The following is a 13316-nucleotide window of genomic DNA, read 5'->3' as shown; positions in this document are numbered from 1 at the left end:
AAAATTTGTCATTAGGAAAGCTTATGGTTTTTTTTCCTTTGTTTTTGCTTTTGAATTTACTTTAGAAGCAAGATCTTTCTGTTTGTGAGTCCAGACTGAGCCTACTTCACAGTCCTGCCCCTGCTTCCAAATGCTCAGATTATAGATATGTGCTACCATGCCTCGGTAGAAGGTTGGTTCCTTTGTGGAATTATACAACTGAAAGATAGATTGCACTTAATATTTCTAAATGTGTATATGTTATGCAAGTCTCAATCTTAACAAAAAAATTCAAAACAATAAAACCATATTTCCTAACAATAAGTTCCTATTTAAGATTTAAATATTTTACTTTAAAGGTAGTAGCCAAGATCCATAATGTACCTTGCTTTGTTGTCCTTTGTTGTGTATAAGATCTTGAACCCTCACTAGGTCCTAATATCTTTGGTTTACAGAGGATACAAGCTAGCATTCTAAAAGCGTTCAACAACCCAACTACCAAGACTGCTGACGATGAAACTAGAAAAAAGGTCAAAGGTATGTTGACTCTGTTAAAAATTACATCACAGAGCAATTTATTAAGGCTTTTTCTTCCCTCCAAGGCTGGGGGAACATGACAGAGTGGGTGGGGAAAGGATCTAAGAACCAGGGGAGGGGTAGAGTGTGGGAGAACACCTTCTTCTGCACGTGGCCTGCCCTGGCACTCATGAACTCCCAGCCGCTGTGCTTTTCCAGCACCTGAACAAAACTGTCCCGAAGAGGGGAGAGATCCTAAAGCTTACCCTTCCTGAGTATATTAATGCTGTTAGTGGTTGCCAGAGGGAGGTTAGTGGCTGTAAATGATCTACCTGTACCATTCTCCTGTAGAGAAGAAGAAGGGATTAGTGGAAGTAGGGGGTACAAAAGTGTGATGGGGATGAATATGATGAGGGACATCTTTGAAAATTTAATGAACCCCTATTATTATATAACAGGAATATATCCTAATAGCCCAAACTAGTTCTTTACAGAGGCGTATCTGAGCACATGGACTAATCTGTAAAGTAGTAACCTTGAGAGGAGAGTGCATCTCCCCAGGCTCTGACTCAGTGGTGCAGGGGAGCAGAGGCCCTGCCCAGTGATGGATCTTCCCTCTCCACATGTCAGAGACGAGGCTGGGCTTTGCGGCTATAGCTGCAATATTCCTACAATTCTTACACTTGGGACATTAGGAATATATGAGCTGCTGATATCAGGGCTGGAGAGTGAACTTGTCTGTGGTTGTAAATACACATTAGAATATATTATTTTAGTATTACATTGTTTTTACAAATACAATATTATGTTGTGTTTTAAGGCGAATATGTGTGTGTGTGTGTGTGTGTGTGTGTGTGTGTGTGTGTGTTTTGCAAAAATCCTATTGTGTAGTACTTGACTCTTGTGGATCATGACAGAGGAGACAAATCATAGAGGAAATAGCCCTACATCGCTTAGTACATCAGACAGTGCTGTGTTTAGGATGAAATTGTGATATCTATTTTGCTTATTAAAAAAAATAGTGTCAGCTGCAAAATACTTTGATTTTTATTTGAGCCCTAGTCCTTGAACAGGCTTCATAATCAAGTTCTTTTTCTTTTGGAAGTTTTTGTGATTTTATTTAACTACAAAACAACATGCACACAAGCCATCTATTTATTTTCTTCACTGTGTGGCCTGGCGTTGGGATTGGTGACTCTGATGGCCAGCTGTGCTGCTCTTTCTACGATGGCTTTTCGGTTCTTAGAGGACACATTGTGAGTAATCTTAGCACAGTGAGATTTGTTACACAGCAGCAGCGCTTCCAGCTCCTTGACTTTATGGACCAGAAACTTCCGGAAGCCGCTAGGCAGCATGTGCTTGGTTTTCTTGTTGCTCCCGTAACCAATGTTGGGCATCAGGATTTGGCCCTTGACTCTTCTCCACACCCTGTTGTCAATGCCTCTTGGTTTCTGCCAGTTTCGCTTAATTTTCACATAACTGTCTGACTGGTGCCTCAAGAACTTCTTGATCCTCTTTTTGACGATCGTGGGCTTCACCAGAGGCTGGAGGGCAGCCATGATGCCGCAAAACGGATGGCAACCACCTCGTCGGATGCCCAGAGGAAGCATACTCAAGTTCTTAAGAATCCTTGCTAACTTGAGTCTTTCAGTTGTAAGAGTTAGAAGCATGTACAAAAGCATATCTTTTATGTTGAGAAGACTAAAATTTTATTACATGTGACTAGGATTCTGTTAATCCCAACTTTTGAGAGACTTCAACATTCTAGCAAGAGTGTTTCTGTTTCAATGTTGCCAGTAAGGGTCATGTGGGTGTGGCTTCTGAGATGCTCCTCAAGACTCCTGAGATGCTCCTGAGATGCTCCTGAGACTGTTGTGCTACAGGGTAGGGACAGCTTTAATCATTTCTTTACTGATCAGTGTGGGCAATGTGGGCAATGTGGGCAGATGCTTGGATACGGTGGGAAGTGTCATATCCTTCTCAGTTAGAGGGGCAAGAAATCTCCAGGCCTGCGCAGAGGCAGATGGAGCTCTGAGAGTTTGAGAGCAGCCTCTTTCTTTATTTTATTTTATTTATTTATTTTATTACATATGTTCGTGTTTGCCTCAATGTCTGTGTGCTGTGTATGTGTACTCCCGCCGAGACCTGAAGAGGGCATGGAATACCCTGAAAAAAAGTTATAGACTATTGAGCCACCACATGAGCGCAGGGAACTGAACCCAGGTCCTCTGGAAGAGTAGCCAATGCTCTTAGCTGCTGAGCCATCTCCAGTCCCGAGAGCAGCCTCTTTCTAGTGACAAGATTACACAGTTGAGAACCTGACTCCCTCAAATTAAGGGGCTGGAGATGCTCAGTGCTTCAGAGCACTTGTTGCTCTTACAGAGGACCCATATTCAGTTCCCAGTGTCTACAGAGGTGGCTCATAGGCACCTGTAATTCCAGGTCCAGAGGACCCAACACTTTCTGACCTTCATGTATATGGTATTTACAGGCAAGAAAAACACCCATACATTAAATAAATAAATCTAAAACTAAAAATTAGAAAGGGAATGCTCTCTCAAGAAAAGGGTGGGGAGATACTTGCTCTGTGTTGTGGTAAACTAAAGTAGATGCTAGAGACGCTTGCTGGGTTACTGTCTGGGCCTGTGAAGGGCGTGAAAAACCCCAGTTACCAACAGTGACCAACTTTTTATGTGAAGACACTGCTGAGTGGTGACTAAGACCAGGTGAGGAGACAGGACTCAGACGGTTGCTTCTAGAAGGTGCTACTTTGATGCTTTGTGTTTGAAAAGGACGTTTGATAGGTGACATTATGTCACCATAGAAATGGTTATCAACAGTTTTCATATGAAACCATACTTGAAAATTTAAAAATATTGACTCTGGATCTGTCCATAAAAAAGAATGCACTGCAATAGAAAGAACGTGTGACAACATGTGTGCTCGTTTTTCTTTCTTCTTCTTCTTCTTCTTCTTCTTTTCTTTCTTTCTATTTTTTTTTGTTTGTTTGTTTGTTTTTCGAGACAGGGTTTCTCTGTGTAGCCCTGGCTGTCCTGGAACTCACTCTGTAGACCAGGCTGGCCTTGAACTCAGAAATCCACCTGCTTCTGCCTCCCAGGTGCAGGGACTAAAGGCGTGAGCCACAACCACCTGGCTGCAATTTTTTTTAATTGAACTAATATCACATGTATAGATTGACAGGTCCGTACATAGGATCTTGTAAGGGAGACTTGAAGAACTGTTGAAAGTAGTGTCCTCCGTTGGAAACTGAGTTGTAGCATTTCCATGTCAGATGAGTACACTTGCTGATATACCTAAGGTTTTTCTTCTTAAATGACTTTTGATTAGTTTTTTTTTTTTTTTAATAATTTCACATGTACACTTTTCATACTGACCATCCTCACCTCTCACTTCCCTGACTGATCATCTCTGCCTGATCCCTTCCTCCACATTCCCCAAACAGGGATTTCTCCTCTTTGAGAATCAAGTGTTAGCCAGTAGTTCAAAGGTATAATAAGCTCCTTGACTTACTGATAATGCTGGTCCTATATGGGCCTGATGAGCAGTAACTACAGTTGATGAGTTAGTGATTACAATAGTTGTATCACATCCAGAGAATGGCATTTGGTTGCCCTTCCTTCCCCCTGTCTTCTGGTTCTTAAATACTTTCTGTACCCTCTTCTGCAGTGTTCCCTGCCTTAGAGGGAGCTGTATAAGTGACTTGTTTAGGGATGGGCCCACACTGTCTCTTTATTTTCTGCATCCTAGGGCAGCCGTGAGTGTGAGCTCACCACTGTTTATTGTAAGGAGGGGCTTCTCTTATTAAAGCTGGGAGACACTTGTCTGTAGGAAGCACTTTGCTGCTATGTCTAGTTCACTGGCAGAAACATGGTCCCCACGTGTCTACTTACTCCTCACTCCCCCCCCCCCCCCCCCCCCCCCCCCCCGCCCTGTACCTGCATTGTTTGCCAGGCTTACAATATCAGGCATTTGTTCACCACCTCTGGGGAAGGTTTAAGCCCACTTCAGAGGGCAGTTACATTACCTACTTCTATCTAGACAAAATGCCTATAAGCTCCAAAAATGTTGCAGACTCACTGTTTATTTACAAGCAGCACATCTTGCCTCCTTCAGCCTTTTGCTACAGTCTGCCAACATGAGACAAACCAGTGATTAAGCAAGGCTTGTTCAGATATTGTAGTTTGAGTTTTATATCCTGTGACATCCAATTCTCACTCTTAGTGTACATTTTGTCTTGAAGTACTGTTAAAATGAGGTCACCATTGTAAAAGACACTGTAAGATGTAGTTTGTATTTATTTCTAACTTTATTTTTGTAGTATTATGCTGGTTATAATATATGACTGTAATTTATAAATAAGTGCTCTAACACCCTGTTGTAGTTACAGTTGGGTATAGTGGTGCACAGCTTTAATTGCAGCCCTTGGGAGGCAAAGGCAGGTGGATCTCTAAGAGTTTGAGGCCAGCCTTGTCTACATAGTGCGGTCCAGAATAGCCAGAGAGCTACATAGTGAGACCCTGTCTCCCAAGGGAGTGGGCGGGGCTTAATTTCTCCAGCGTGTACCTTGTTACTGTGTTGCAGTGCTGCCATCTAGTGCATTCATAGAGCAACAATGGTGGTTTTCTTTCCATTTGTGTCTTTTTTGTGCATTTTTTTCTTATGGAACCACAGTATTTCTTAATAGTTACTATAAAATGCCTATTGGTATTAAATATGTCTTTTCTGTTATTCAGTGCTTTGGATAATGCATTTTAATAGTTTTCAACAAAAGTAGAGTTTTGCAAAGGATAGATTTTAAAAGCCAGATGAACAGTTTTGTTAATAGACTTTATGTCAGCTGGACAGTGGTGGCGTATGCCTTTAATTCCAGCACTTGGGAGGCAGAGGCAGGTGGCTCTCTGTGAGTTTGATATCAACCTGTGTGTATTATCAACCTAACTACACATATAGCATGTTGTTTGGTCAGTTTTTTCCAACACCAGTTGTTTTAAGGCACATTAGCACAGTTTCCTTTGATCTGTAAGCATTTCATAAATCAAATGATTTCAACTTTTAAAGTATTCACCAAGCATGTGTATGTATGCTTACACTAATTGCCCAGGACAAGTTCTTATTCTGTTTCACACACTGTCTTTTACACCCCCTTTTATAGATGTGGTTCTAGAATCTTTAACCGTGAAAACAGTTATTTTCCCTATTCTGTCCACCTTTAGATTAGATACAAAGATGTCAAAAAATTAATAGGAGCAGCTTAGGTGTAGTATGAGTTAGTAGTTATTGCTATATTTACTTTACCTCTTAAATAATTTGGGCTGGCAAGATGACTCAGCAAGTAAAGGTGTATGCTGCCAACCCTGCCAACCTGAGTTTAATACCTGGGACCTACATGACGTTAATTCTTAAAGATGATGGAACTCAATAGTCACAATTACTCTACAAAGTTATAAAGGAGAAAGATGTAACATAATATATTAAAATACATTATTGAATATAATACAGAAGCTATTTTTTATCCAATGACTTGAATAGTAGCATGTCACTGTTGGATCAGTGATTGTTCTGTGAATTTTTTAATTTAGAAGAAATGTGTTCTTTTAACAGCCTATGGAAAAGAAGGTGTGAAGATGAACTTCATAGATCGCATCTTTATTGGTGAATTAACTAGCACAGTCATGTGTGAAGAGTGTGCGAATGTATGTACCTAGAATTCATTTCATGTAGTATACCACAATAACATTGTTTGTGTTGTGTTGCTTTATTTCACAGGTATTACAGTGGTTATTGGAAGGTAACAATAGCAAAATCATGGATATGATCTGATAAATTGATAGACTTACATTCAATAACAGGACGTACCAATTCAAATTCCCAATATTTGCTTCATACACACACACACACACATGCACACACACTCTTAAAGGACAGTAGCAGTGTCTCTGAAATAACTAGTTTTGTGCAAGTGAACAGCCTTTCCTTTGTAAAGCTTTATAAATCTTTGCTTGTGGGGCTGGAGAGATGGCTCAGTGGTTAAGAGCACTGACTACTCTTCTAAAGGTCTTGAGTTCAAATCCCAGCAACCACATGGTGGCTCACAACCATCTGTAATGAGATCTGATGCCCTCTTCTGGGGTTTCTGAAGACAGCTGCAGTGTACTTACATATAATAAATAATCTTTTTTTAAAAAAAATCTTTGCTTGCTTAGGCTCCAAAATGATAAAACTTATAGCACATAAAAGCTATTACTCTGGAAAGTAGAAGTATACTGTGATGGCAGTAGCCATCACTTAATTTTCCTGTAGAAACCAAATGGATAAAGGTTACAACAACTCAGGTATTCTGAGGAGAGTGCATTTCTCCTGTACTTAGCTTGCTACTGAGCTTTTCTAATTTAAAACAGCCAGTGATAATGACAACAAAGAGCTTTTCTTCTACATGAAGTCTTGTCATTAAAAAAAACCTTTACATGTGACTTCGTAATGATTTTTGTAAGATATACCTTCCACTTCTAAATGGTAAGCACACTTTTAAGTTTTTCTAAATATGTGTGTTCCTATATATGACCATTTTCCCTCTTGACTTCTTTGTGAGGTTATTAGGCTTCACCTCACTCCATTTTGCTGTGTATGTGTAGCTCAGGCTTTGAACTGGAGTTTTCGTGTGTCAGCCTCCCGAGTGGTAGGATACAGGTACATGCCACCTGTACATGTCACCTGTCAGATAAGCCTGTCTTAATGGGATCAAATAGATTAGCTTCTAGTTTAGACTGAGATGAGGGAAATCTCTGAAACAAGTAACAGTCATAGTGCCATGTCCTAAAATGTGGGAATAGAACACATTCGATTTAGGTTTTTGGTTTTGTTTGTGGTTATGTGATGTACAAAAGGTGTGTGTGAAGATTCTCTGGGCTTAATCTTTGATTTAGTACTTTTTAAATATTTATTTATTTTATGTATAGGAGTACACTGTAGCTGTACAGATGGTTGTGAGCCACCATGTGGTTGCTGAGATTTGAACTCAGGACCTTCGGAAGAGCAGTCAGTGCTCTTAACCACTGAGCCATCTCTCCAGCCCAGTACTTTTTTTGGTTTTTCGAGACAGGGTTTCTCTGTGTAGCCCTGGCTGTTCTGGAACTCACTCTGTAGACCAGGCTGGCCTCGAACTCAGAAATCCGCCTGCCTCTGCCTCCCAGGTGCAGGGATTAAAGGCGTGCGCCACCACCGCCTGGCAGCCCAGTACTTCTTGATTTAATGCCATCTTTAACAATATAAAACAGACATGGACTCTTATAGATTTTTCAACTGCTTGTTAAGAAATATTTCTGAAAATGTGATTGACTACAATAGATTAAACTTTTGTCAGATTTTAATAAAGAATAAAAATTTTCCAGTTCTTCTGCCATTTCTAGTTTTAGAAAACAGGGATAATTATATCTCCTCTTGCTAATGATACTGAAACATAAAATGTGACTATAACTATTACTAAATTTTATACACCATTGGACACAGACACTGATTTCTCTTTTATACCAGTATCTTCTAAAACAAATTATCCTAAGAAATTGGTCAAATGCTTGTCAGAAGTGTTATTCTTAGCACTTCATACAGTATTTTAACTTGAAATTTTAAGTCATCTGAGAAGTTTGATTTATTAACTTGAGATTTTAAGTCATATGAGAAGTTTGATTTATTTTTCTCTTTAACAACAGTATGTATCTGTGTTGGAATTCTAACTGAATTTCTCAATCTGATTTTTCTTTTTAAGATCTCTACCATGAAGGATCCCTTCATTGATATTTCACTTCCTATCATAGAAGAAAGGGTAAGGAGAAGAAATCACAAAGCTCTTGTAAAGAATATGCATTTGTTCAATTATTTAAACATTTGTTGGGTTTATCTGTCACAGAGTCATGGTTTACACAGAATTAGGTTTGTGTGGTGTGTTTGAAATCAGTTTGTGTATGTGTGCATCAAGTACATATATTTTCTTACTTTCCAGGATTAAATCTTTTAGCCTTGTATTTTGAAATACCCTTTTAAGCAGGATGGAGAGATGGGTTAGCAGTTAAGAGCACTGACTGCTTTTCCAGAGCTCCTTGGTTCAATTCCAAGCACCCTCATGGCTTGTGAGCTCACAACTGCCTGTAACCCCAGTTCCAGTCCCAGGGTATCCATTATCCTCTTCTGGCCTCCATGGGCCTGCATGCAAGTGGTGCACAACAAACATGCCATCAAAACACCCATACTAATAATAGAATTTTTAAAATATTTTTTAATAAAGAAAATTATCTTTTTATATTTCTAGTAAGTTACAAGTGTTGAAAAGAATTTGTTTGCTGAAAATGTTTTATGTTACATGTGGCATAGGTTTCCAAACCTGTACTATTGGGGAAAATGAGTAAATGCAGAAGTTTACAGGAAACAGATCAAGATCATAACAAGGGCACCGTCACTGTAGAAAATACCCATCAACCCAGAGCTGCCAAGAAGCAGGCCTCACCTAAAGATAAGGCAAGTCAGATCGTGGGGGGCTGGCTGTGTTACTGGGAAAGATCGCAAGCGTGTTCTCAAGTAGAAACAGCAGTCTAAGAACAGCCACCCTCCCGTTTCTCAGCTTCACAGTGCTCGGTTCATGGCTGGTCGTGTCTCCACATACGTGTCACACGCTTCCTTCTTCCCCAGCTCTGAGGAAATCGTAAATATATCATATATAAAATGTGCTTTGTAGGGACTAGGGTAGAGCCTGTGATGGAGCACTTGCTTCAAATGTTCAGTACCCACAACGGCAAAAAAATGAGCAATGAAGATACTCTGTATAAGCGTAACAACGGCACCAGTATAGTGCTTGGAGTTATCACTCATTAGTAACACCAAACGTATTTTAAAGTTTGGATTTGTGATCTGAAAAAGCGTCAACAGATCACTGTTGGTTAGCACACCCTTTTAAGTCTATGAATCAATAATTTTCAAATTTGAATATTTATAAATCATGTTACAATAATAAAGAAGGTATTACAAAATCTTGTCATAAAGGGTGTCACATCTGCTTGAGGGGAACTGTTCTATCAGCTCACAGGTACTCCACATAAGATACAGAATGATACATTTATCTCATTAATACTCTGCTTATTTCTTTTTTCTTTACTGTTTTTCTTATCACTAAAAGTGGCATGGAGAATATCCTTGTACATACCTTTGCCTATTTTACAATTTTTTTAAAATATAATTGACTCTGTAAACAGAATTCCTCAGAAAAGCATAGTCCTTTCAAAGATAAGAGCCAAACTCGAGGCCTGGGCTCTTGAGGTGGCTCAGCTGTACAGGTTGCCAAGCCTGCTTCTCTGAGTTCAGGCCCCAAACCCATATGTTGGAAGTGAAAAACTCACACACTAACTATCTAGTTAATTAAATTAGCTTAAAAGCTTGAATTTATTTATTTATTTTGCTTTGTATTGTGAATGTAATGTTCTCATGGTCTTCTCTTCTGTCTGTGATATTCTTTTATTTTATGTTGCTTTGTATTGTGAATGTAATGTTCTCATGATTTTCTCTTCTGTCTGTGATATTCTTTTATTTTGCTTTGTATTGTGAATGAGATGTTCTCATGGTCTTCTCTTCTGTCTGTGATATTCTTTTATTTTACTTTTTCTGCTCTCTTGCTGATGCTTTCAGCTGTGGTGTCTGTTATTTGATTTGTTGAGTTTTTCATTCCTAAGAATTACCCTTTTTTAAAAAAAGTATTTTCAATGATTTATCAAGCAAATTATTTGCACAACATCACTATATAGATCAAAACATTATTTATACTGAAAACAAATTAAAACAATAATCTCTCCCACTGATTGCCCAACATCATAGCAGACACATTTATCTGCACTTACTAAACAGGTTCAGTCTGTAAAGTAGCAAAAGGACAGAATCCACATGTGTTCTTCCATACAGTGCTGGTGCCTAGAATCATTGTTGTCATCGTCCTAGCTCTGAAATCAGTGCTTATATTTTCTACTGTCAAAAAGAAAAAAAAAGATAATTTCCAAAATTGTATAAGGAATAAGATGGAAGCCCAAAACAAGTTGGGGACATTGAGTCTGAAGAAACATTATCACTCAGTGCATACAGCTTATAGATACAGAATTGACTCAAATCCCAGCCTTCACCTAACGTTCTCAGAAACTCAGTAAAATTATCTCCAGCTCACTTCCCCCAAACTGAACCCACTGGTAGAAAACACTTAATATGTAGTTGGAGATTAATAAACAATGGCTAAAACAAAGCAACAACAAAGCTAAAATTAAACATTTTAACACACTTTTGAGATGGCTATTCCCCCTAAAAATACTGCTGAAGATGTGAAGATCTTGCAACCTTTGTATACTATCAATATGTGTATATAATCTTGTTTCTATAGAAGAGAGTATGGTGGTTCCTCAAAAGTTGAAAATATAACCAGTACATGACTCACCAGCTTCACATCTTCCCAAACTTGAAAGCAGTGCCTCAAAAAGGCATTTGCACATCTGTGTCCACAGAATCCTGAAGGTGAGAGCAAGCCAAAGGTCATGTAAAGATAAATGAATTAACAAAAAATATTAAGTGCACAAACTTCAAAGCATTCATTTTTTTCATCCATATTTTCCTGTTGTGTTGAATGTAGGCTTTTGTAGTAGGATCTGATGATTTTTTTGGATTTCCTCACTGTGTCCTCTGATTAGTCTGGCTAAGGGTTTATCTATCTTATTGATTTTCCCAAAGAACCAGCTCCTGGTTTTGTTGATTCTTTGTATAGTTCTTTTTGTTTCTATTTGGTTGGTTTCAGCCCCAAGTTTGATTATTTCCTGCCTTCTACTAGTCTTGTGTGTATTTGCTTCTTTTTCTTCTAGAGCTTTCAGGTGTGCTGTTAAGCTGCTAGTGCATGCTCTCTCCAGTTTCCTTTGAGGCACTCAGAGCTATGAGTTTTCCTCTTAGCACTGCTTTCATTGTGTCTCATAAGTTTGGGTGTGATGTGTCTTCATTTTCATTAAATTCTAAAAACTCTTTAATTTCTTTCTTTATTTCTTCTTTGACCAAGTTATCATTGAGTGGAGCATTGTTCAGCTTCTATGTGTATGTGTGCTTTCCATTGTTTTTGTTCTTATTGAATACCAGCCTTAGTCCGTGATGATCTGATAGGATGCATGGGACTATTTCAGTCTTCTTGTATCTGTTGAGGCCTGTTTTGTGACCAATTATATGGTCAATTTTGGAGAAGGTACCATGAGGTGCTGAGAAGAAGTTATGTTCTTTTGTTTTAGGATGAAATGTTCCATGGATATCTATTAAATCCATTTGGTTCATAACTTCTTTTAGTTTCACTGTGTCTCTGTTTAGTTTCTGTTTCCATGATCTGTCCATTGATGAGAGTGGGGTGTTGAAGTCTCCCACTATTATTGTGTGCAGTGCAATGTGTGCTTTTAGCTTTAGTAAAGTTTCTTTTATGAGTGTGGGTGCCCTTGCATTTTGAGCATAGATGTTCAGAATTGAGAGTTCATCTTGGTAGATTTTTCCTTTGATGAGTGTCTTAGCCAGGGTTTCTATTCCTGCACAAACATCATGACCATGAAACAAGTTGGGGAGGAAAGGGTTTATTCAGCTTACTTCCACATGGCTGTTGATCACCAGAGGAAGTCAGGACTGGAACTCAAGCAGGTCAGGAAGCAGGAGCTGATGCAGAGGCCATGGAGAGATGTTCTTTGCTGGCTTACTTCTCCTGGTTTGCTCAGCCTGCTCTCTTATAGAACCTAAGACCTCCAGCCCAGGGATGGCACCACCCACAAGGGGCTCTACCCCCTTGATCACTAATTGAGAAAATGCCCCACAGCTGGACCTCATGGAGGCACTTCCCCAACTGAAGCTCTCTTCTGTGATAACTCCAGCCTGTGTCAAGTTGACACACAAAACTAGCCAGTACAATGAGTATGAAGTGTCCTTCCTTATCTTTTAACTTTTGGTTGAAAGTTGATTTTATTCAATATTAGAATGGCTATTCCAGCTTGTTTCTTGGGACCATTTGCTTGGAAAATTGTTTTCCAACCTTTTACTCTGAGGTAGTGTCTGTCTTTGTCACTGAGGTGTGTTGCCAATATGCAGCAAAATGATGGATCCTGTTTACATATCGAGTCTGTTAGTCTATGTCTTTTTATTGAGGAATTGAGTCTATTGATGTTAGGAGATATTAAGGAATAGTGATTGTTGCCTCCTATTATTTTTGTCGTTAGAGGTGGAATTATGTTTATGTGACTATCTTCTTTTGGGTTTGTTGAAAGAAGTTTACTTTCTTGCTTTTTCTAGGGTGTAGTTTCCCTCCTTGTGTTGGAGTTTTCCATCTATTATATTTTGTAGGGCTGGATTTGTGGAAAGATATTATGTAAATTTGGTTTTGTCATGGAATATCTTGGTTTCTCCATCTATGGTAATTGAGAGTTTTGCTGGGGATAGTAGCCTGGGCTGGCATTTGTGTTCTCTTAGAGTCTGTATGACATCTGCCCAGGATCTTCTGGCTTTCATAGTCCCTGTTGAGAATTCGGGTGTAATTCTAATAGGTCTGCTTTTGTATGCTACTTGACCTTTTTCCTTTACTGCTTTTAGTATTCTTTCTTTGTTTTGTGCATTTGGTTTCTTGACTTTTATGTGGCGGGAGGAATTTATTTTCTGGTCCAGTCTATTTGGAGTTCTGTAGGGTTCTTGTATGTTTATGTGCATCTCTTTCTTTAGGTAAGGGAAGTTTTCTTCTATAATTTTGTTGAAGATATTTACTGGCCCTTTAA

General features: G+C 39.0%; 1 protein-coding gene and 1 pseudogene across 3 annotated transcripts in view; one reads left to right on the top strand and one right to left on the bottom strand.

Moving 5' to 3' along the window:
- The window catches only part of Usp45 (ubiquitin specific peptidase 45), a 67625-nt gene that overhangs the window by 37140 nt on the left and 17169 nt on the right, over positions 1–13316 (top strand). For 2 of the 3 annotated variants that reach the window (XM_031366502.1, XM_031366501.1), the window contains exons 10-13: positions 435–516; positions 6118–6209; positions 8279–8335; positions 8881–9024. In XM_031366502.1, the coding sequence (XP_031222362.1) occupies positions 435–516; positions 6118–6209; positions 8279–8335; positions 8881–9024 (375 nt within the window). The remainder of the gene's footprint in view (positions 1–434; positions 517–6117; positions 6210–8278; positions 8336–8880; positions 9025–13316) is intronic. The other variant, XM_031366503.1, reaches the window with a different exon arrangement.
- Positions 1647–2054, bottom strand: LOC116088023 (annotated as a pseudogene).

This window comes from Mastomys coucha, unplaced genomic scaffold (genome assembly GCF_008632895.1).
Source record: "Mastomys coucha isolate ucsf_1 unplaced genomic scaffold, UCSF_Mcou_1 pScaffold14, whole genome shotgun sequence".
NCBI lineage: Eukaryota > Metazoa > Chordata > Mammalia > Rodentia > Muridae > Mastomys > Mastomys coucha.
Note: the sequence above shows the minus strand (reverse complement) of the source record. Positions and strands in the feature narration are given on the sequence as shown.